Source organism: Geotrypetes seraphini, chromosome 5, assembly GCF_902459505.1.
Source record: "Geotrypetes seraphini chromosome 5, aGeoSer1.1, whole genome shotgun sequence".
Taxonomy (NCBI): domain Eukaryota; kingdom Metazoa; phylum Chordata; class Amphibia; order Gymnophiona; family Dermophiidae; genus Geotrypetes; species Geotrypetes seraphini.
This window is the reverse complement of record NC_047088.1, coordinates 96222339-96247805: the sequence shown is the minus strand read 5'-3', so window position 1 is coordinate 96247805 and position 25467 is coordinate 96222339. Positions and strand designations below refer to the sequence as shown.

The 25467-nt window shown below is 47.4% G+C and overlaps 1 protein-coding gene across 7 annotated transcripts in view; it reads right to left on the bottom strand.

Annotated features, from left to right (window-relative positions):
* CEP43 (centrosomal protein 43) overlaps positions 1-25467 on the bottom strand; it is a 180306-nt gene that overhangs the window by 8610 nt on the left and 146229 nt on the right. For all 7 annotated transcript variants that reach the window (XM_033944335.1, XM_033944329.1, XM_033944334.1 and 4 more), the window contains one exon: positions 10304-10346. In XM_033944335.1, the coding sequence (XP_033800226.1) occupies positions 10304-10346 (43 nt within the window). The remainder of the gene's footprint in view (positions 1-10303; positions 10347-25467) is intronic.

Genomic DNA, 25467 nt, shown 5'->3' with positions numbered 1-25467 from the left:
CAATTTGGAAGGGGGGAGAAAGGGAGAGGCACAGTAACAGAGCAAATGGAAGACGCAGAAAGAAGAGAGATAGTGGATGGAAGGAATTGAATGAGAATATGAGGAAAGCAGAAACCAGGCAACAAAGGTAGGAAAAATATTCTATTTTTTTTTTTTTGCTTCAGGATAAAGTAGTATATTAGTTGTGTTGATAAAAATGTATAAACATTAGAGGCTCTGGTAGAAACCCGTTTACAAAGTATGTATTCTTCCCAATTAATATTTCCAAATTAATAAAGTCTCTTTGCTTATTTGTAAATGGGTTTCTAGCAGAGCCTTTAATTCAGTAGCATAATTAAATGAAATAACTATTTCTGAAGTTTATAGGGACAGAGGGGATTCTCGCGGGGACGGGTGGGGATGGAGGGATTCCTCACGGGGATGGGTGGGATTTCTGTCCCTGCGCAACTCTCTAGTTCCAGGGAAATACAGACTATAATTAAGGAAGAAACTAAGGATTTTAACACTGATGTTGTTATCCATCTGGGAACAAATGACCTGGCCAACAACTCCACTCTTGCAGCACAGAAAGCTTTTTGGGAGCTTGGTGAGGGCTTGAAACCTTTTGCAAAGACTAGCTTTTTCTGAAATACTGCCTGCATATGGAAAGAGAGAGCAAAGAATGAAAAACACAGAGGACTTTAATAGATGACTCAAAGCCTGGTATCATCAAGAAGGCTTCAGGTACATAGGAGGATGGGGAAATACATGGAAGGAGAAGAAGGTATATTGCACTGATGAGCTACATATTATTACAGCAGGAAAAAGAAACCTTGCAGAGAAATTTAGACAATATGTTTCAAGCAATGGCGTACCAAGGGGGGGGGCGGGGGGGCGGTCCGCCCCAGGTACCAAGCCCTGAGGGGGTGTTCCCGGTCCGGTCCAGTTACCCCCCCCTGCGCCGGGTGTCGCGTCTGGAAACAGCCTGCAGCAAGATCGCGATGCCAGAGATCTTTGCCTGCTTCGACTGTTTCCTCCGCCACGGTCCTGCCCCTCCTCTGATGTCAGAGGAGGGGCGGGACCGCGGCGGAGGAAACAGCCGAAGCAGGCAAAAATCTCTGGCATCGCGCGATCTTGTTGCAGGCTGTTTCCCCAGGGCAGTAGCGTACCAAGGGGGGCGAGGGGGAGGTCCATCCCGGGTGCCGCCTTAGGGGGGGGTGCACAGCTGGCCCGGTCCCTATCACGCTCCTACCCTCCCAGCGAAAGCAGCATCGGCGCCATTATCGAAAAAGGTAATGGCACCAGGCCTTGGAGCACCAAGGCAGACCGCTTCTCCCCCCTCCCAGCCGAAACCCCGCTGACCATCCTATCTCTCTCCCCCCCCCCCAAGTGAACCTTTCTGACCCTCCCAGCAAAAGCAGCAAACCTCCCTCCAGTAGCGTCGGCTTTATCCTCCCTCTGCCGCATCACTGATGACGTCATCAGTAACGCGGCAGAGGGAGGAGAAAGCCGCGAAGGAGGTTTGCTGCTCTCGCTGGGAAGGTCGGAAAGGTTCACGGGGGGGGGGAGATAGGAGGGTCAGCGGGGGTTCGGCTGGGAGGGGGGAGAAGCGGACTGCCTCGGTGCTCCATTACCTTCTTCGGGCAGCAGCAGCGTTTACAATTCGCTGCTGTTGCCGGCTTCAGGCCTTGTTCTCTGCCGGGTCCTGCCTACTTCCAGTTTTCATGAAGACAGGACCCGACAGAGAGGAAGGCCTGAAGCGGGCAACATCAGTGAATTGTGAATGCTGCTGCTGCCCGATGAAGTTCAGGACATCGGGGAAGGAGCAGGGAGAAATCGGCTGCTGGCTTGGGGGTGAGGGTAGGGAAAGAATCGTGGAAGTGGAGAAATCGGCACGATGGCTTTGTGCAGGCTAGGGGGAGAGAGAAAGAAAGGAAAAAATAAAGAGGGGGGGCCAGGGGGAGAGAGAAAGAAAGGCAGAAAGAAAGAGGGGGACCAAGGGGAGAGAAAGAAAGGCAGAAATAAAGAGGGGGACCAAGGGGAGAGAAAGAAAGGCAGAAATAAAGAGGGGGTCAAGGGGGAGAGAAAGAAAGGCAGAAAGAAAGAGGAGGGCCAGGGGGAGAGAGAAAGAAAGGCAGAAAGAAAGAGGAGGACCAAGGGGAGAGAAAGAAAGGCAGAAATAAAGAGGGGGGTCAAGGGGGAGAGAAAGAAAGGCAGAAAGAAAGAGGGGGGCCAGGAGGAGAGAGAAAGAAAGGCAGAAATAAAGAGGGGAGCCAGGGGGAGAGAGAAAGAAGAAGGATCAGAAGAAGGACCAGAGACTCATGAAATCACCAGACAAAAAAGTAGGAAAAATGATTTTATTTTCAACTTAGTGATCAAAATGTGTCCGTTTTGAAAATTTATATCTGCTGTCTATATTTTGCACTATGGCCCCCTTTTACTAAACCGCAATAGAGTTTTTTAGCGCAGGGAGCCTATGAGCGTCGAGAGCAGCGTGGGGCATTCAGCGCAGCTCCCTACGCTAAAAACCGCTATCGCAGTTTAGTAAAAAGGGAGGGGGAATATTTGTCTATTTTTGTATAGTTGTTACTGAGGTGACATTGCATAAAGTCATCTGCCTTGACCTCTTTGAAAACCCGCGGAATATAAATGATAATTAACATTTTCTCTGCGTACAGCGTGCTTTGTGTTTTTAAAATTTTATTGTTGGTAGATCATTTTGACTTGGCCACAAAGGTAAGGGGGAGGGAGGGAGGGGAACTGCTGAAAGACATCTAATAATCCTTGCAGGCTTGACTGCAGGGAATTATTTTTGTAAAATCATGTTTTGTTATGTGACTGGCATTATCTAGACTTTAATTTCTATGAATGAATAGAATGAAAATGATATAAAATTACTTGCTTGTTTTTATGTGCGTGCGCTGAAGGAAAGTGGAGAGAGAGTGGGCTGAGGATGCTGAAGGGAAATGGGGAAGAGAGTGGGGAGAAGACGCTGATTTATAAATTGACAATTGTACAGAATATTGTTTCTTTTTATACTTTAATATAAACAATTCAAGGCTTGTGTGGATGGAATCAGGTGGTTTGCGGGGATGGGGACCGAGCTTACGGGGATTAGTCCAATAAAATTGTATTTTCTTATATCTCATTATTTGTTTTATTTTTATTTGTTAATTTATAAAGTGGTGATTGTTATGTATCAGTTTTTTCAAATTTTCATCTACTGTCTTTATATTTTGCACTGTATTAGAGGACATGTGTTACTGTTTTTTGTGGTGTTGCATTGTATCCAGGGTCTGGTTTCTTGGCGGATCAGTTTAACTTTTGTCTACATATTTCTATTTTTAGTTTGTGATTATTCCATTTTGGGCGAGGGTGTATCTCTGTTCTGTGTGTATGAAAAAGACATAGTTTTCAGTTGGCATTGACTACAGGACCAATTGACTGTGCGGGATCTGGCTTGTTTAGTTTTACAATGTATGTGTTGGTGTTCTAGTGCTCACTGCAGTGTTTAAGATGCAGCCTTTTCCTAGGTACACTCTTGTGGTGCGATATGTAGATTGGTACTAAAAATCATATTTTTCATATAGATGGGGGGGGTGTCAAAAAATGATGGGCCCTGGGTGCCACATACCCTAAGTACGCCACTGCCTGCAACTACTCCATATGTACTTCTAATGTCATGACAATTTAGACATAATTTATGTTTTGTTATGTTTGGAATAATGGTTACATATATGAGGTTCAATAAAAGAAAATTTTCACTGCCTGTTTCTATTCTGACCATTTATTCCATTTCATGGTTATTGCAAAAAAAAAAAAAAAAAAAATTTTTTACATGGGGGGGGGGGGGGGGGGGGGGGTGTCAAAAAATGATGGGCCCCGGGTGCCACATACCCTAGGTACGCCACTGGTTTCAAGGCATTTAAACTAGAAGGTGGGGGTGATGTATGTATGAAGGACAATTATAGTGACCACCCCGGCAAAAGAAAAGATGTGATAGTAGTAAGGATTGCAACATAAACAATATCAGCAACTCATTTCTTAGTATTGCAACGGAAAGTGAAACGAAACAAAAATCTATAAGAAAAAGGAGACTACCGCTGAAAAATAGCTGCAAAGCGATGACCACAAATGCTCGCAGTCTAAGTATCAAAGTTCATGATCTGCAAGCCCTGATGTTAGAGGCAGATCTAAATATTGTCACTATCACAGAGACATGGTTCAGTAAATCACATGGATGAGATGCAAACATACTGGGATATAATCTTTTTAGGAAGGACAGAGATGGTCAAAAAGGTGGAAGAGTAGCTCTCTATGTAAAGATCAATATTCAAGTGACCGAAATGCAAGGGAATTGGGGAGAGGAAGAAGCGATATGGATCGCTCTGAAAAGAGAAGATGGAACTTCTATCTACGTGGGTGTAGTCTACAGACCTCCGACTCAATCACAGCAAATTGATAAGGATTTGATTGTGGATATCCAAAAGTTTGGAAGGAAAGAGGAGGTTCTGCTGTTGGAAGATTTCAACCTGCCGGCTGCAGACTGGAATGTTCTGTCTGCGGAATCGGAAAGAAGTAGGGAGTTGTGGATGCCTTTCAAGAGGCTCTGCTCAGACAAATGATGATGGAACCCACGAGTGAAAAAGCGATATTGGATCTGGTCCTCACAAATGGAGAGAGTATCTCTAATGTTCGAGTGGGTGCTCACCTGGGAAGTAGCAATTATCAAACGGTTTGGTTTGATATAACGGCTAAAGTGGAGCACGGCCGCACGATACTTAAAGTCCTAGATTTCAAACGTACAGATTTTAATGCAATGGGAGAGTACCTGAAGAAAGAGCTGTTAGAATGGGAGGACATAAGAGAAGTGGAAAGACAGTGGTCTAAGCTGAAAAGAGCGATAAAAATGGCTATGGATCTTTATGTGAAGAAAATCAATAAAAACAAGAGAAAAAGGAAGCCAATATGGTTCTCCAAACTAGTGGCTGAGAAAATAAAGGCGAAAGAGTTGGCGTTCATGAAATATAAAAAAACCCAAGAAGAGGAGAGCAGAAAGGACTACAGGGTGAAACTGAAAGAAGCCAAGAGAGAGATACGTCTGGCGGAAGAACAAATAGCTAAAAATGTAAAAAAGGGAGATAAAAATTTTTTCAGATATATTAGTGAAAGGAGGAAGATGAAAAATGGAATTGCTAAATTAAAAGATGCTGGGAACCGATATGTGGAGAGTGATGAGGAAAAAGCAAATGTGCTAAACAAATACTTCTGTTCTGTGTTCACAGAAGAAAATCCTGGAGAAGGACCGAGATTGTCTGGCAAAGTTACAAGAGAAAATGGAGTGGATTCTGCGCCATTCACGGAGGAGAGTGTTTATGAGCAACTTGAAAAACTGAAGGTGGACAAAGCAATGGGACCAGACGGGATCCATCCCAGGATACTATGGGAGCTCAGAGAGGTTCTGGCAAGTCCTATTAAAGACTTGTTCAACAAATCTCTGGAGACGGGAGTGGTTCCTGGGGATTGGAGGAGAGCGGATGTGGTCCCTATTCACAAAAGTGGTCACAGGGACGAAGCAGGAAACTACAGGCCGGTGAGCCTCACTACAGTTGTTGGAAAAATAATGGAAGTGTTGCTGAAAGAAAGGATAGTGTACTTCCTTGAATCTAATGGGTTACAGGATCCGAGGCAACATGGTTTTACAAAAGGTAAATCGTGTCAATCGAACCTGATTGAATTTTTTGATTGGGTGACCAGAGAGCTGGATCAAGGACATATACTAGATGTAATTTACGTAGACTTCAGCAAAGCCTTTGATACAGTTCCTCATAGGAGATTGTTGAACAAACTTGAAGGGCTGAAGTAAGGACCCAAAGTGGTGAACTGGGTTAGAAACTGGCTGTCGGACAGACGCCAGAGGGTGGTGGTTAATGGAAGTCGCTCGGAGGAAGGAAAGGTGAGTAGTGGAGTCCCTCAGGGTTCGATGCTGGGGCTGATCCTGTTCAATATGTTTGTGAGTGACATTGCTGAAGGGTTAGAAGGAAAAGTGTGCCTTTTTGCAGATGATACCAAGATTTGTAACAGAGTAGACACCGAAGAGGGAGTGGAAAATATGAGAAAGTATCTGCAAAAGTTAGAGGAATGGTCTAATGCCTGGCAACTAAAATTCAATGCAGAATAATGCATTTGGGGATTAATAATCGGAAGGAACCGTATATGCTGGGAAGTGAGAAGCTGATATGCACAGACAGGGAGAGGGACCTTGGGGTGATAGTGTCCGAAGATCTAAAGGAGAAAAAACAGTGTGACAAGGCAGTGGCTGCTGCCAGAAGGATGCTGGGCTGTATAAAGAGAGGCGTAGCCAGTAGAAGGAAGGTGTTGATGCCCCTGTACAGGTCATTGATGAGGCCCCACTTGGAGTATTGTGTTCAGTTTTGGAGACCGTATCTGGCGAAGGACATAAGAAGACTTGAGGCGGTCCAGAGGAGGGCGACGAAAATGATAGGAGGCTTGCGCCAGAAGACGTATGAGGAGATACTGGAAGCCCTGAATATGTATACCCTAGAGGAAAGGAGGGAAAGGGGAGATATGATTCAGACGTTCAAATATTTGAAGAGTATTAACGTAGAACAAAATCTTTTCCAGAGAAAGGAAAATGGTAAAACCAGAGGACATAATTTGAGGTTGAGGGGTGGTAGATTCAAAGGCCTGGAATGCGCTCCCGAGAGAGGTGATGGAGAGTAAAACTGTGACTGAGTTCACAGAAGCGTGGTTCTTACCTGCTAATTTTCTTTCTGTTAGCTCCTCTAGACCAATACAGTTCTTTACTGATGGGTTATATCTCACTATGGCCAGCAGGTGGAGACTGAGACCAAAACTTTTGGTTATAGTACATTAGCTGAGGCTCCCCCTCCTAACTCAGTCTGCTGAATAGTCAAGCAGAACCAAGAAAAAATTAACATGTAACAAGTACCGTATTTTCACGCATATAACGCGCGCGTTATACGCGTTTTTACCTACCGCGCATACCCCTCGCGCGTTATATGCGTGAGCGCGGTATACCAAAGTTTTAAAACATAGTTCCCACCCCGCCCGACGCCCGATTCACCCCCCCGGCAGGACCACTCGCACCCCCACCCCGAACGACCGCTCGCACGCGCTCCCACCCACACCCGCATCCACGATCGGAGCAAGAGGGAGCCCAAGCCCTCTTGCCCGGCCGACTCCCCGACGTCCGATACATCCCCCCCCCCCCCGGGCAGGACCACTCGCACCCCCACCCCGAACGACCGCCGACTTCCCGACAATATCGGGCCAGAAGGGAGCCCAAACCCTCCTGGCCACGGCGACCCCCTAACCCCACCCCGCACTACATTACGGGCAGGAGGGATCCCAGGCCCTCCTGCCCTCGACGCAAACCCCCCTCCCCCCCAAGAACCTCCGACCGCCCCCCAGCCGACCCGCGATCCCCCTGGCGACCCCCACGACCCCCCCACCCCCCTTCCCCGTACCTTTAGTAGTTGGCCGGACAGACGGGAGCCAAACCCGCCTGTCCGGCAGGCAGCCAACGAAGGAATGAGGCCGGATTGGCCCATCCATCCTAAAGCTCCGCCTACTGGTGGGGCCTAAGGCGCGTGGGCCAATCAGAATAGGCCCTGGAGCCTTAGGTCCCACCTGGGGGCGCGGCCTGAGGCACATGGTCGGGTTGGGCCCATGTGCCTCAGGCCGCGCCCCCAGGTGGGACCTAAGGCTCCAGGGCCTATTCTGATTGGCCCACGCGCCTTAGGCCCCACCAGTAGGCGGAGCTTTAGGATGGATGGGCCAATCCGGCCTCATTCCTTCGTTGGCTGCCTGCCGGACAGGCGGGTTTGGCTCCCGTCTGTCCGGCCAACTACTAAAGGTACGGGGAAGGGGGGTGGGGGGGTCGTGGGGGTCGCCAGGGGGATCGCGGGTTGGCTGGGGGGCGGTCGGAGGTTCTTGGGGGGGAGGGGGGTTTGCGTCGAGGGCAGGAGGGCCTGGGATCCCTCCTGCCCGTAATGTAGTGCGGGGTGGGGTTAGGGGGTCGCCGTGGCCAGGAGGGTTTGGGCTCCCTTCTGGCCCAACTACCAAAGGTACGGGGAAGGGGGGTGGGGGGGTCGTGGGGGTCGCCAGGGGGATCGCGGGTCGGCTGGGGGGCGGTCGGAGGTTCTTGGGGGGGAGGGGGGTTTGCGTCGAGGGCAGGAGGGCCTGGGATCCCTCCTGCCCGTAATGTAGTGCGGGGTGGGGTTAGGGGGTCGCCGTGGCCAGGAGGATTTGGGCTCCCTCCTGGCCCGATATTGTTGGGGAGTCGGCGGTCCTTCGGGGGGGGGGGAGGGATGTATCGGACGTCGGGGGGGGGGGGCATCAGGCTTTCAGGATGGGGACAGACCTTCAAGGGGGGACAGTGCACGGAAGTCAGGGGGGGTGAACGGAGAGTCGGGACAGCGCACGGAAAGTCAGGGCGGGCGAAAGGAGCGTCGGGCAGCATGCGCGGTATACCCGTGAGCGCGGTATATCAAAGTTTTTGTGCAAATCATCGTGATTTCTGCGCGCTATATCCGTGTGCGCGTTTTATACGGGTGCGTGTTATTTGCGTGAAAATACGGTAATAACAACACTGTTGGAAAATGCATAGAACCTAAACCCTACAGTGAAAATGTCCCCACAGCTCACCAACTATGCCAGCTGAGCCTTAGCCGCTGTTCTTGTATCTCTCTGGCCCTAGCAAAATACTAGAACCAGTAGAAAAAGCAAAATCTTCCCACTTCCCACAAGCATAATGTATCGTAGTAGCAGAATTATCTAGCAAGGGATCAAAAGTTTCCATTCCGCTAGAAGCCTTCCCTTAGCTTGTCTTTGCAGTAAAACATCCAGCTCTTGAAAAAAAATGCACCCTGGCCCTTATTAGGTGTATATATATTCACTATAAAGCAAGGGACCAAAGCACAATTTCAATAAGTATCTCCCCTCCTTATCTCCAATTATCGCATGGATCAATATTAACCAGAAGCTAACAATTATAATCTCACCTCCTTTAGTCTTCTTTTGCAATTTGTTTGAGGCCAAATAAATAAAATAAAATTTCCTGTGCTTTAATGATTGGGAAGTACATGGTTTTCCTGAACAAAAATTACTGAACATTCAAGAACACAAATCTAACCTATATTAAAGTTTCATAAGCCAAATTTATGTCTCCCAGCCATTCATATCTTATAATCAAATAAAGTTCACATCTCCCTCTATGCAACAAAAATAATCCTTCTCCCTTTCCCTCCCCCAGCCCAACCCTCTAATATACCCTACCAAGAAATGTGTAAACCCCCAATCGGATCCATACTAATAGGGGAGGAAGCTCCCTCCTCTGCACATCCCATGTCAAAAGATCAACTGCAGTAGTCCTATGCAGAAAATAGTGATAGAAAAATAACCTGGATCATTTTGAGTTAGTATTAAGTCTCACCCTAAACAGAAACCAGGGAGTCACTACATATTCCCAAATGTTGTTATAGTACATACATGAGTGACCCATGAAGCTCAAAACTGCAAGAAACAGATTGCGGCAGTTATATCCGTCATGCTGGCTCCTTAGCATGTAATCCCTCTTGTGAATGGTTTTGTACTCTCCCCTTACCAGTTGGTGGACATTGCTACTGGGAGATTTGCAACAGCATCTGGGATACTTTTTTCTTGTGACCAACAGAAGAGCTGGACTTCAGCAATGGGAAAAGCACAATGACTTCATCTTTGGATCTAATATGAGCATCTCATAGGAGCAATGTAAGGGGTCTGAGCTCCAAGTAACATAGCAAAGTAGTAGAGATGCCAGATTCTTGGTATATCTCAATTGCATAGGTATCCCATTGAATTTTCAATGCACTCCAGGTGCCCTGGTTTTGAAGTACACATGTGACCAAACTACTCATAAGAAATCTTCCTATATCAATAAGTATATTTCTAAAATATCATGTTCAATAGAAATCAGAAAGCCCCCTCAAGGGAAATCAGCAAGTTGAAACCAGCCCATGGCCATCAGCATATCACAGTGACAGCAGAGAAACAATGCCATCATGACAAACAATCCCAGTTGATTTTAATTTTGCTTGCCTTTGCTGTACATGATTGTTTTTGGGTTTTCTGTATTGCCTTGTATTGTGCTATCTGTGACCCTTTCCACTTTCAATAAACATATGTTAAAAAAAAAAAAGAAATCAGAAAAGGACAAGGAGGTTGACCATTTGAACTCTGAATTTCCTTGCTGTATATTTATTTAGAATGCATGCATTTTAAAGTTTAATGTATATATTACCTGTTAAAATCATCAATATAGTCTTCATCTTCATCCCCAATTCCTAAATAAGACAAGAGAGGGTTTAATAAATATCCATGATCAGTGGACTGGCTCCCAGTTGATCTGTTGATAAATAAAAATGGCAAGAGAGAATATCTGATAGAAAAAGGATTCATATGTTTTAGAAAATATTTAAAGACTTAGGACTCCTTTTACGAAGCCGCGTTAGCGGCTTTATCGCAAGCAATTTTTTTAGCGCGTGCTAACCCCCGCGCTAGCCGAAAAACTACCGCCTGCTCAAGAGGAGGCGGTAGCGGCTAGCGTGGCTGGCAAATTAGTGCGCGCTATTACGTTAAACTGCTAACACGGCTTCGTAAAAGGAGCCCTTAATTCAACAAGCATCAATGTAATGAAAACTAATCTGTAGAACGATCGTGCTGTGATGTTATAATCATTCTGACTACTGCATTGGAGTAAGAAGAAAAAGCACAGTTACTTACTGTAACAGGTGTTATCCAGGGACAGCAGGCATATATTCTCACATGTGGGTGATGTCAACTACGGAGCCCCAGCGCGGACAGCTTTTCAAGCAAACTTGATTGAAGTTTCAAGTTTGCTATGCTGCACCACGCATGTGCATGCCTTCTTGCCCACTAGAGGGCGCATCCTCACCTCGTGGTCCTCAGTTCCATAGCCAGCAAAGAAGCCATCCCCGGGGAGGAGAGCGGGTTGTGAGAATATATGCCTGCTGTCCCTGGATAACACCTGTTACGGTAAGTAACTGTGCTTTATCCCAGGACAAGCAAGCATGATATTCTCACATGTGGGTGACCTCCAAGCCAACCAAAAAAGGGCAGGTGGGAGGATGGCAATTTAGGAAAACAGATTACGCAAAACTGACTGGCCAAACCAGCCGTCACTCCTGGATAACGTATCCAGGCAGTAGTGGGAGGTGAAAGTATGAACCGAAGACCAAGTGGCAGCCTTGCAGATATCCTCCACCGGAGTAGACCGGAGGAACGCCACAGAAGCTGCCATCGCTCGGACCTTATGTCCCGTGACCCGACCATGAAGCACGAGACCAGCCCAATCGATTAGGATCAAAGGACAAAAATAATTGAGGGACCTTCCGATGAGACTCGGTGCGTTGAAGATAAAAAGCCAACGCCCTCTTACAGTCAAGCGTATGAAGTGCCGCCTCTCCCGGGTGAGAGTGGGGCTTCGGAAAAAACACCGGAAGAACAATGGACTGATTGAGGTGGAAATCAGACACAACCTTAGGTAAAAATTTAGGATGGGTGCGAAGAACCACCTTGTCATGATGGAACACAGTAAAGGGCGGGTCCGCAACCAAAGCCTGCAGCTCGCTAATCCGACGAGCGGACGTGAGCGCAAGCAAAAAGATCACCTTCCAAGTGAGAAACTTAAGATGAGATTTGTCAATAGGCTCGAAGGGAGGCTTCATCAGTTGAGCCAAAACCACATTAAGATCCCAAACTACAGGAGGAGGTTTCAAAGGAGGATTAACATTCACTAGACCCCTCATGAAACGAATCACCAGAGGATGAAGAGAGAGAGATCGACCCTCGAGATGCCGATGGAAAGCAGCAATCACACTGAGATGCACCCTAATGGAAGTCGTCTTCAGCACAGACTTGGACAAATGCAACAAATATTCCAGAACCGAAGACACCGGAACCGAACTCGGATCCAGATGATTCGAGGAACACCAGGAAGAAAATCTGGTCCACTTCTGAGAATAACAAAGCCTAGTCAAGACCTTGCGCGAGGCTTCCAGAACCTCCCTCACAGACTGAGAAACCTGTGAAGTCATGGGGAAAGGAACCAAGCCGTCAGATGTAAAGACTGAAGATTGGGATGCAACAGCGAACCCCAACTCTGAGACAGCAGAGAGGGAAAGACAGGCAGAAGCAGAGGCTCCCTGACACTGAGTTGAAGGAGCAGGGAGAACCAGTGCTGACGAGGCCAACGAGCCGCAATGAGAATCATAGTGGCTCTGGACGCCTTGAGATGAACCAACGTCCTCAAGATCAGAGGGAAAGGAGGAAACGTATAAAGGAACCTCCCTCCCCAGTCGAGAAGAAAGGCGTCGGCCTCGAGACGGTCTGGGGAGTACATCCAAGAACAATAGAGGGGCAGTTTGCGAGTCTCCGGGGAGGCAAACAGATCCACCTGAGGAGTCCCCCAGCGGTCGAAGACCTCGCGCAGAACTCGGGAGTTTAGCGACCACTCGTGCGGCTGGAGAAGATGACTGAGTTTGTCGGCCAGACAATTCTTCTCTCCTTGAATGTAAACCGCCCGCAGGAAGATGTTCTGGGAGACTGCCCATTCCCAAAGGCGCAGGGCTTCCCGGCACAGGGACCAAGAGCCCGTTCCCCCTTGTTTGTTCATATAATACATGGCCACCTGGTTGTCCGTCTGCACAAGGACTACCTGATCGTGCAGCAGGTGGCAGAACGCTCGAGCAGCCAGAAAAATGGCACGAAGTTCTAAAACATTGATGTGACAAAGACGGTCCTCTGCCGACCATAGACCTTGAGTCCGCAGACCGTCCAGATGAGCTCCCCACGCGTACTCCGAAGAGTCCGTGGTCAGGACCTTGCGATGCGGAGGAACAAGAAAGAGCAAACCCCCGGAAAGATTGGAAGAGTTGGTCCACCAACGGAGCGAGCGTCTCAAGGAAGGAGTCACAGTTATAGGGGAGGAGACTGGGTCCCGATCCTGACACCACTGGGAGGCCAAGGTCCACTGAGGAAGCCTCAGGTGCAAATGGGCGAACGGAGTGACATGGACCGTCGACGCCATGTGGCTGAGCAGAACCATCATGCGCTGCGCCGAAACTGAGGGCAGCAACGAAACCTGGCGACTCAATCGAAGCAGGACCTCCAACCGTGGCGGGGGGAGGAACGAACGGAGGTGAACCATGTCCAGCACGGCCCCGATAAACTGAAGGGATTGAGTCGGGCACAACTGAGACTTGGGGAAGTTCACTTCGAACCCCAGACATTGAAGGAAGATGATAGTCTGTCGGGTCGCTGAAATAACCCCTTCCCTGGAGGACGCCTTGATCAGCCAATCGTCCAGGTAGGGAAACACCTGCAGCCCTCGAGATCTCAGGACTGCCGCGACCACCACCATACACTTCGTGAAGACTCGAGGGGACGAAGCCAGTCCAAAGGGGAGGACCCGATACTGGAGGTGCAACTCCCCCACCTGGAACCTGAGGAACTTGCGGAAGGCGGGATGCACCGGAACATGAGTATATGCTTCCTTCAGGTCCAGGGAGCACATCCAGTCCCCCGATTCTAACAGAGGGTACAGGACTGGAAGGGACAACATACGGAACTTCTCCCGGACAAGGAACTCGTTGAGCCTCCGGAGGTCCAGAATGGGGCGTAAGTCCCCTGTCTTCTTCGGGACCAAAAAGTAACGGGAGTAAAAACCCCGTCCCCTTTGGTTCGGGGGCACGGGCTCCACCGCCCGAAGGCTCAACAAGGACCTGGCTTCCGACAGGAGAAGAGGAAGCTGGTCTCGACAGCCAAGAGAAGCCTCCGGCGGATGTTCTGGCGGCATGGCTAAGAAGTTTAGCGAGTAACCCTCGGAGATGATCCGGAGCACCCAAGCGTCCGACGTGATCTCGGCCCAGGCTGGAAGAAAGGCCTGCAATCGGCCCCCGATAGGAAGGGGGTCCTTTGACAGTGCGGAGGGGGCCCGCCCCCAACCGCGCATCACGTCAAAAAGACGGAGCCGGTTTAGACACCCCTTGCACCTGAGGCTTTGGTTGGGACGCTCTGCCCTGCTGAGGGGGACGCCGGGGCGGAGGCCTTGAGAAAGCCGGCGTCGACTTCTGCGGGTATCGCCGCGGAGGAAGTCTAAACGGCTTCTGCGGCGGGGCCCGAGGTTTAGGACGGACCAATGAGGCGATAGAGCGCTCATGTTCAGACAAGCGTTTGGTCGCCGCCTCCAAGGACTCATCGAACAACTCGGAGCCCACATATGGAAGATTGGCCAGACGTTCTTGCAAGTTCGGGTCCATATCCAGGGTACGAAGCCATGCGAGACGGCGCATCGCCACCGCAAAGGCGGATACACGAGAGGCCAACTCAAACGCATCGTAAACTGCGTGAAAAAGGTAGAGACGCAGCTGAGACAAATTGGCCATAAAGGTACCAAAATCCCCCTTATGGGAATCCGGCATGACCCCATAATACCTGGGCAACGCCTTCACCATCTGCCTTAAATAGGATGAGAAGGTGAATGCGTAATTAAGGACCCTGGCAGCCATCATGGAGTTGGAATAGAGGCGATGACCAAACTTGTCCAGGGTCCGTCCCTCCCGCCCGGGGGGGACCGCAGCAGAGACCCTAGAAGGCTGAGACTTCTTCAACGCCGACTCCACCAGCAACGACTGGTGGGACAGCTGTGCTTTGTCGAAGCCCTTGCAAGGGACCTTACGGTACTTCGACTCCATCTTTGATGGAACCACTGTGACTGTAAGAGGGGAGTCCAAGTTTCTCAGGAAGGTCTGATGTAGAACCTTGTTGAGAGGCAGACGAGGAGTCTCCCTTGGGGGAGAGGGCAAATCCTGCTCCTCCAAAAATTCCTTCGTGTATTGAGAGCCTGACATAAGGTCAAGGTCCAAAGCCCTCCCCATCTCAAGCACAAATCTGGAAAAGGAGGAGGGCTTCGAAGGCGGAGAGGGAGATCGAGAAGCCTGCGTCGCCAAAAAAGAAGGGGAAGCCTCACGGGAGTAACGAGGCTCCTTACCGGTGCCAGACCCCGAACCCCAAGAAGCCGCACCCAGCGACCTCGACGGGGTCGGGGACTGCCCATGCCCCGAGGAACCCCTGCGGGAAGTCCCCGGGATATGAGGCACCGAGGCACGCCCCTTCCGTCTCGGCGAAGAGTCCCTCGAAAACTCCACCTCGGAGGAACGGGAAAGCCTCGGATTATCGAGGCAGAGCTCGGAGACCCGCAGGGTCTCAGCCTCGGTCGGCGAGGAGCGATCGTGGCGTCGAGGAGAGCCCCGTTGACGTTTGGGCTTCCTCGGCCGATGCTTCGCCCGAGGCCGACCCGAGGGAGAGGAGCCCCGGGAGGACCTCGACAAGGAAGAAGAGGAAGAGATCCTCCGAACCCTCCGCACCTTGTCCCGAGGCCGCACGCTCCGCTCAGGCTGGTCAACCGAGGTCGAGGGCAAGGTCGGGGTCGAGGCCGAAGCCACCCCGAGGGCCGAAGTCGAGGGTACCGAGACCGAGGCCGCCAAAGCCGGGGCCGACGAGGCCGAAGCCGGCTGGAGGTGCGCGAGGGCACCGGACAGTTCCGAGGCAATGAGCGCACGGAGCAAGTCTTGATAGACGGGAACCCCCATCATAGTCGGCAGATCCTGGGCCGGCGGGTGCTCCCTCGAGGGCGACCTCGGTCTCGAGTATTCCCGCGGGGCACCCGACTTAGACGCTCGGGGTGGGGCCGAGGACGACCCACCCGCCCCCGTCGATGAGCCCGAGGATGGCTTCTTCGAGGCTGGAAGAAGGAAGTGAGGACTTACCCAACGTCGACTTCGGGGTCGAGGACGCCGGCTTCGACGAAGCAGGCTGTCGGGGCGAGGTCGAGGTCGAGGGAGTCGAGGCCGAGGTCAAGGCCGAGGCCGACGTCGAGGCCTTCCCCGCCGCGGGGTCGACAGCGAAGAGCTCCGCCATCCGAGCGCGACGGCGGCAGAGAGTTCTCGGCTGAAAAGTAGAGCACCGAGTTGCAGGAGTCGGTCGGGTGCTCAGGACCCAGACAAAATAAGCACCACCAGTGGGGATCGGTGATGGAAAGCAGCCGATCGCACCAGGTGCACTTTTTAAAGCCCGTCAAGGGACGGGACATGGGCCCAAAAGCCGGCCGGGAACGAACGAGGTCCCGCGGCCGCGGCTACTGGGAGCCCCCGGAGCCGAACGAAAAAGGTTATTTATTTATTTTTTTTTTTGACGAAAAAAGAAACACAAACAAAATAAAAACACAAATTAAGCACAGCGACCGAGAAAAAACCACTCAGCCGCGGTGTCAGAAGGCAAATTAGAAGAGCACAAATTCCACAGGTCTTCTGGCTCCGCGGAAAAAACTGAACTGAGGACCACGAGGTGGGGATGCGCCCTCTAGTGGGCAAGAAGGCATGCACATGCGTGGTGCAGCATAGCAAACTTGAAACTTCAATCAAGTTTGCTTGAAAAGCTGTCCGCGCTGGGGCTCCGTAGATGACGTCACCCACATGTGAGAATATCATGCCTGCTTGTCCTGGGATAAAGAATAACATCAGTTTTTACAATCATCATTGGGGTAATCACTTGTATTTTTGCGAATTTAGAATCCCATGATATTTTTGTTTTATATTTTATCTGTAATTTTGGCTTTGTCAAGATGTTTTAAAAAATGATATTATGTATATATGGTTGTAACCTGCTTTAAACATTGGAAAGAGTTGGCTGTAAGTTTTCAATAACAATAATAAATAAATTTGAGTATTCAGGTCTCACAGTCCTCTGTTGTGACGTCTAAACCAGGACTTCCCAAACTTGTTCTGGATATCCCTACAGAAAGCTGGATTTTTCAGGATATCCATGAAAAAAATATTTCCAAAACGAAGCACAAAAAAGAAATCCAACAAAATCTGCAGTAAGGTAGAAACAGCACAAAGGAAAAGAAACGTACAGCCAAACATACAAGATGCAGGCTGTTTATTATATCAATTATAAAATACGGTCAATGTTACCACCTTTTTACAAACCAAGGGACCCGACACAGTCTGTGTATCGGTAAATACTCCATCAGGGGTCCCAGGTTGGTACAGAGACCCTTGGTCAGCGATTTCCTTCGATTTGTACAGGCTTATGTTTATTTTTGATTGCGGTTTATTTTGACACCTTGCCAACCTGGGATCCCTGATGAAGGCGTGTTAACCGAAACACGGACCGTGTCGAGTCCCTTGGTTTGTAAAAAGGTGGTAACATTCGCTGCATTCTATAATAAACATAGCCTGCATCTTGTATAAATATTTCTAATACATATAAATATATCTCATATATAGTCTTTGTAAATATCAGGAAACTCAACTGACTGTAGAGCTCCTAGGACAGGTCTGGGAAACCCTGTAATAGATTATTCTATTTTAGTATTTGTTAATCTTTTTGTGTTCATGACTAGAGAATAACTCAGGGACAAATTTTTCCCTGTCCCTGCAAGAACTCAATTTCCCCATCCAGTCCCCACCCCATTCCTGTAAGCTCTGCCTTAACCGCATAAGCCTCAAACACTTATGATTTTAAAGTGTTTGAGGCTTGTGCAGATGAGAACAGAGCTTACAGGAATGGAGAAGGGAGAGGAAAATAACTCATCAGGACGGGGAAAAATTTGTCCCCATGTCATTCTCTAGTCATGGCCCCACGATAGTGGCCAAATACAATTGCATAATCCCTGGAGGTGCAAAATACTGGTGCACCTATGGAGAGCACACGTAGGTCATGTCCCCAAATGCAGGTTTTGTGACTCCCATTTGGGGTTCCAACCCATAGTTTGGGAACCTCTTTCTATTAGAACCGTATACAGATCATTACAGTTTTGGTACCACACATATACATTAATATTGTCAAATTAATAGTGTAAAAAGATTTTTTATTTCTAAAGCAAGTAGGATAAGGTGGGAAGGACAGAAGTGGAAATAGCAGTAAGGAAAAGCCAAAGAAAGTATATAAATGAAGAGAGAAATGAAACAGGTAACACATGAATTAAAAATGTAAGGTATCTCTAAAATATACATAATATATACTAAAAGATCTGTTCAAATTGTAGCAACTTTTATATAAACACTATTCACACTATATACCCTGTTTCCCCAAAAATAAGCCCTAGTTAAAAACTGACCCCCCACAAAGCCCCTCCCGAATGTCCCCGACACTCCCCAACTCCATCCCTAATACTAGTGCTGCCCAATTTGCCAGTGGCTGTGCTTTCTCCTCCCCTCCTCTATGTGCATTATCTTTCCTCCCCTCTCACGCATCCCCTTGGGCAGCATCTTTCTAACTCTTCTTCCCTCCCATCCCCCTGTGCAACAGAACCCCACCAACCCTCCTACTTTGAGACTGACATACCTTACCTCCGAGGCCTCCAAAAACAGCAGCAGCGGCCTTCCCTCTGCTGCATCACTGATAACATCATTGGTGATGCGGCAGAGGGAAGGCCCAGGCAGGGAAGGCCAGGAAGCAGCCTGTTCAGCGCTGCCACCACTGCTGTTTTTGGAGGCCTCGGAGGTAAGGTATGTCAGTCTCAAAGTGGGAGGGTTGGTGGGGTTCTGCTGCACAGGGGGATGGGAGGGAGGGATAGAAAGATGCTGCACAAGGGGATGGGTGAGAGGGGAAGAAATATGCTGCACATGGAGGGGAGGGGAAGAAATGGGTTGGAGGAGAGAAAGTGAGAGATGATCGTTGTACATGGAAAAAAATAAGACATCTCCTGAAAATAAGCCCTAATTTGTTTTTTGGACCCAAAATTAATATAAGAAGCCGTCTTATTTTTGGAGAAACACAGTATGTACCTTATACAAGACCACAAAATGTAATTTGGACTATTAAATATTTTTAGTGGAATAAAGCAGTCTTCAAACACACAGTGATGTGAAAAAGACCCCCCCTCCATTTCCAGTTGGAGACTCAATATACATAAAGCTACCTCATGATATTCATTAAAGATATACTGAAACTGATCACTATGTTTCCAGGACAAGATTGGGAAACATCAAAAGCAACTGAACCAAAAGCATATATATCTGTGTCACACAAACTAGGATAGCCAATTCTAAATTTTAATAAAAGTCTAACGTTAATGGTAGTATTTCTCTCCAAACAATTTCTACATTTGTTGTGTATTTATAATTATGTACACAATCTATAAACAATTAGGACTCCTTTTACTAATCTGCAGTAGAAGTGGCTTTAGGTCTTCCCGATTAGAGGTATTGGAGGGAAAGCATACAGAAATTTGTCTCTCTAGTCCCAAAAGAAGGCATTGGTTTCTAGACGACTGGGAGTGTAGATTCTATAACAGAAGACTGAAAGTTTGTGATTGTGAAGGGATTCAAAAAGCTCTACTTCTGGAGCCCCCAAGTTTTGAATATCTGATGCAGCACAGTCGAATTGTGACTACTTGTGAGATTGTAGGAGTCTGCTCAACTTGTCTGCTAAGACATTCTGGGGAAGATTCTCTAATATTCGCGGTAAAATCTGATGGGCTGCTATTGTAACAATTTCAAAAAAGCAAGTCATTCTTAAGAAACTGCACATGCAAATGAGGTTTGCGGAGAGTCACAGAGGATTGCTAAATTTGCATTTGCCAATTGTTGGTGATAGCAATCGGCAGAATACAACCACATTTTTTTTTAAAAACCCCATATTGAAGATCGGCAGGAGGGATGCCCACACTCCCTCCCACTGCTGCCATAAAGGAACACCCCCTCCAGCAGGAGGGATGCCCACTCCCTCCCATCGCTGCCATCAAGCAATCCCCCCTACCCCACCTCCAGCCAGCAGGCCCACCTCTTCCAAATGGCAGGCTTTCCCCTTGCCTCTCTGTTGGATGGCACTCAGCACCGTATTTTTGCAAGGAGTCGCCTAAGTTCAAATTGTGATCGCTTCTTGGCAAAGTAGGCAAGATCCTTGCCTCCCTGTTTGCTCCTGTAATACATGGCTACCTGGTTGTCTGTCCGAATGAGTACTACTCAACTGAGGAGACAATCTTGGAATGTGCATAGAGCATTGTGGATTGCTCGAAGCTCGAGGAGATTGATATGGAGAGATATCTCCTGAGGATTCCGGCTGCCTTGAATATGGAGGCCATCGAGATGGGCTCCCCAACTGAGCACAGAAGTATCCATTGTCAATAACATTTGATGTGGCGGAATGTGGAAGAGGAGGCCTCTGGACAGATTTTTTTGGTGCTACTCACCACTTAAAGGATTGACGAAGTTCTGGGGTCACTTACAACCTTTGGGATAGTATATCTGCAGCTTGAGGCCATTGTGTTGAGAGTGCCCACTGAGGTTCCCTGAGATGTAGATGGAGTTACATGAACTGTAGATGCCATGTGACCTAGAAGATGCATCAATTGACATGCAGTGATGTGTTGAAGAGGAGACCTTCTGGCATATGTGAATTGGAGTGTTGAGCCTCTGTTAAGGTAGAAAAACACGAGTTTGATTGTGTCCAGAAGTGTTCCAATGAATTCTAGAATATGAGTGGATTTTAAATTAGACTTTTTGTAATTAACTGCAAATCCGAGAAGTTCTAGAAGACATATTGTTGAATTCATAGCCTGGTGAGCTTGTTGAGGTGTTGGGGCTCTTCAATGGCCTCAAGCTCTTCAATGCATCACTGCATGTCCAGGTAGGAGAACACATGAAATCCGCATGAGTGGAGAATTGCAGGCACTTCCACTAAGCATTTTGTGAAAACTCTGGGTGGCAACACTAGTCCAAATGGGAGTATTTTGCACTGGAAGTGACATGATCCCACTAGCATGTGAAGATATTTCCTGTGGGCAGGGAGGCTAGGTATGAGTGTAGGCTTCTTTATGATCTAGAGCACGGGTGTCCAACCTTTTGGCTTCCCTGGGCCACATTGGCTGAAAAAAATGTTTCTGGGGCCGACAAATGCTGCAGCAAGACAGAGGAGGAAGCTGGCAAGACAGCAAACACCCGGAGGCAGCAGAGGAAAACACTGCATCGCCCTCGACTGGGGCCACACAAAATACTTCACGGGGCCGCAGGTTGGACACCCCTGATTTAGAGAGTCAGTCATTTTTCTCCAAGAGCGGTAACAGGGTTCCAAGAGAGACCATACAAAACTTGTCCTTCACTAAGTATTTGTTGAGCATGCAGAGATCCAGAATTGGGCAGAGGCCTCCAATCTTTTTCGGTATGAGGAAATACTTGAAGTAGAACCCCCCAGCCCCTCTCCTACAGAGGTACATGTTCAATGGCATTGAACTGAGGGGAGTGCTGAGAGCTATTCTTGAAGGAGAGCAGTCTGATAGAAGTTGAAAAAAAGACTTTTTTGGAGGGGGGTTAGGAGATCTTGTTTGTAGATGAAGGGCATACCCTGTCTCACTACTTGAAAAACCCAACGATCTGATGTTATAAAATGATCCAACAATGGTAAAAGTGAGTGAGATAACCCCCTATAGGAAGAGATAGAGGAATTGGCTATATTACACTGGCTAAGCTCTCTTGGATGAAAAAAAAAAGACTCTTGCTGTGTTTGAGGGTGAAACTTTTAAGTTCTTTGTTGTCTCTGGCACCAATGTGGTGGAGCTTTGGAAGATGATAATGATGGTATATTCCTATACCTGAAGCCTATTCCTATACCTTTGTTTGGGTTAACAGGAAGAGTTTTTGGATTAAAGAACCTCTTAGTAGTTTGAGACTTAGATGACTTTGTAGATAAGGTTGTCATTGAATCTTTATGCCTCTATTTTTTTGAGTGGCTTCTTCAATCTTGTCCCCAAACAGTTCCTCTCCTAGCCATAGTATATTGGTCAGTCTTTCTTGGATGTTAGCATCCAGATCTGATCAATTGTAATCATGCTAGTCTTCTCATTGCAATAAAAATTGTTGATGCTCATGAGGTTACATCAAAGGCATTAAAAAAAAAAAAAAGAGCAAGCCATGTATTTTCTAGTTTCCAGATATATAGCCAAAAAAAAACTCGGATGTTGTGAAAACCCAATGGATTAAAAAACAAACAAACCCCACTTTCACAAAAAAGATGTATGATGTCTGATGGATATCAACTTGATAAATCTTAACCAATTGTCACTTCTCTCTGAATCACTAACTATTCTCTGTACTCTTTTAAATCTCTAATAAAATAAAGCTATATGGTGCTTTCTACTCTGGACTATTGCAACATCGTTTATATGGGTATACCCAAAAAAACAGTAAGGAAACTTAGAATTATTCAGAACACAGCGGTCCGCTTGATATTTGGATTAAAAAAGAGTGACCATGTCAACCCCTACTACAAACTACTACACTGGCTGTCAGTCGAGGCACAAATAATTTTCAAGTTCTCCTGCATATGTTTCAAACTAGTTTGTGGACTAGCTCCTACGTACTTACTATCTCACTTCGTATTCTACAGCCCTATAAGGCAAACCAGAAACTACCATCTTTTTGTATACCCAAGCATTACCAATTGTAAATACAAAACCTTTCTGGATAGAACTTTCGCGTACCAAGCAAACAAACAACAACTTTGGCTAGACAACTACATAAATAAAGCTAGACTGACCTACAACGCTTTTAGAAAACTCATAAAAACTGCCTTATTCGATAGATATATCACCTAAACAAAATCTTCACTGAACACTTTTTTTCTTGTTCCATTTTTCCCAATATACCCCCTCTGAAATCCTAATCAAACTGTATTTTGTAATTCGGGACCTTTCATCTAATATGTCCCCTCTGAAAATTCCTAACAAACTGTATATTATAAGTTTCGCTGTATTTTTTGTAATTCGTGACCTTTTCCTAACAGGTCCCTTCTGAAAATTCTTAACAAACTGTATTTTGTAATTTTCGCTATATTTTTGTAATTCGCGATGTTTTCCAAACATGTCCTCTCGGAAATTTCTTAGCAAACTGTATATTTTATTTTTTCGCTTTCTTAAATTTTCTGTACTCTGTATTTCTTCTATCTGCATATTGTAACTCGCTGAATGTCCAGCTCTCTTGAATGTAAACCGCCTAGAAGTTGCAAGATTGTGGCGGTATAGAAGAATAAAGTTATTATTATTATTTACATATTGCGGCACCATATACACTGTAAAGAGATTATTGGTCTAATATTAACATACACTTCATTATATGTGTTTATGTATATATATATATATATATATATATATATATATATATATATATACATATATATATATATATATATATATATATATATATATATATAATAAAACCGTAGGCGACGCATGCGCAGTCTTATCGGCGTGCTTCCGTGATCCGTATGTCCGTGGCCGCCAAGACTGCAGCATGCCCCGCGCTTACTACGGCCCCACGCGAAGCTGACAAATTCCAACTACCCCCTCCTCTCCCGCAACAACCACTACCGCTCATACACTCCTGCAGGAAAAAAAAACTCACTGCTTGCTCACACATTCAAAACAAAATTGACTACGGCGCTGCAGAAGTCAGCTCTTTGCAACGGCCCCACACTCGCGGTCTCGCTGGGGTTTTTCGCGGTGGCGGCTCCTCTTGCGTCCGGCCCTGTGTACTTACTAGACTCCCCCCTTCCCGCAAAAAACGTTACCGCTCCTGTTCAAAGCGGCCTGCTGAGGTTCGCGGCCGGCTGTAACGAACCTCGCAGGCCGCTCTCCACATGGTAGCACGTTCCCTCTGACGTAATCGCGTCTGAGGGAACATGCTACCAAGTTGGAGAGCGGCCTGCGAGGTTCGTTACAGCCGGCCGCGAACCTCAGCAGGCCGCTTTGAACAGGAGGAACTGCCACCACGGGGATCGTGAGAAGAGCCGCCGAAAAAAAAACCTTCAGCCACAGCAGGCCAGCACGCTGGAAAGGAAGTGGGAGGGGCAGAACGGAGCAGGGCAGCTCACGGTAAGAGAAGGGAATGGGGTGTGGGGGAAAATGCTTCTACTGCTTCAGCAGGGACCTGGAGGGGAAGGGAAATACCGCTGCTGCTTCTGCAAAGGAAAGTGGGGGAGGGGGGGAAGAGAAGGGAATGGGGTGGTGGTGGGGGGAAATGCTGCTACTACTACACAGGGATTTGGAGGGGAAGGGAAATATCACTGCTGCTTCTGCAAAGGAAAGTGGGGGGGGGAGGGGAGAGACAGAAAAAAATACAGACAGACAAAGGAGGCTAGGGAAAAATTGCAGGAGGGAGAGAGACAGAAAGAAAGGAAGAAAGAGACAGGAGCAGGGAGAGAGACATAAATAAAGACAGACAGACAGTCATATATTCTAGGACCCCGTTAATGTAACGGGCTTAAACACTAGTATATATATATATATATATATACTTCATTTTTTCATTTGTATGGACCTTCGGATATCAAATGGATCACGAGTAATGCCCAGCAATCTCTTGTCTTCATCAATCCACTTTATTGTTTATTTACTCAAAACTTTAAAATTCATTTAGTTTCATACTTATTCTTAATTTCATAACTCCATAAATATTTCTTCATTGTATTTCATTTTAGTTCACTTCACTTCCTTACTTAATATCTTTTTTCTAATTTAATCTTATTACTTAGCTATTTAGCTTCGAGGTTAGCTCTCAAATGTTCATCAATGCCACCTCTCCCCGATCGAACTTTAAATGGGACGCCAAAACGCATCTCCGCATCAAAAGATGCGTTTCGGCTCCCCATTTAAAGTTCGATCGGATACGTTACACCCTGAGGCAGCAGACTTGTGAAACGCTGGTCAAAGTTGGTGTACCGATCAAACAGAAGATAAGTGGAAAGTCTTTTCTTCTATCTTTAAGCACAAATAGCATAAACAGCACCGCACAAGGCTTTTATCTGTCTGCAATAAAATAGAAGTTTTTTTTACCAATGAGGTTAACACCTAACCACCTTTAACCACCTTTTGTGGTGGTGGGAGGGCCTCAGTCTGAGGCTTTTTCCTCTGATTTTTCAAATTGCACTTTGTGATTAAGCCTGAACTGTGCTGTTGATATCCATCAGACATCGTACATCTTTTTTGTGAAAGTGTTTTTACATTTTCTAGTTTCCAGAACATCATGAAATGTGTTGAAAAGCATTGAACTGATATCCGCTATAATAAAACCCTTAGTGTGCATGCGCACTTCAATCTACATGCGTCTGTGCTTTGTGATCCGTGCTTCAGTGCCGCACATGCGCAGTGCCTGGCTCAGCTGATTTCCTGATCCGATCTCTGACGCCAGCTGACTTTCTGCCTTCTGACTACGCTGCTGCTTCCGGGATGCCTCTTCTTTTCACCCCCAGACCAGCAGCAGCAGCAGCAGTTTCATCAAGCAGCTGCGGGGCATTTGCTAGGCCAGTCCACTTTGATAATGCAAGGCGGGCCGCCCTAGCAAAAGCCCTGAGGCTGCCTGGCCTAGCGGATACTGGACAGGGGGG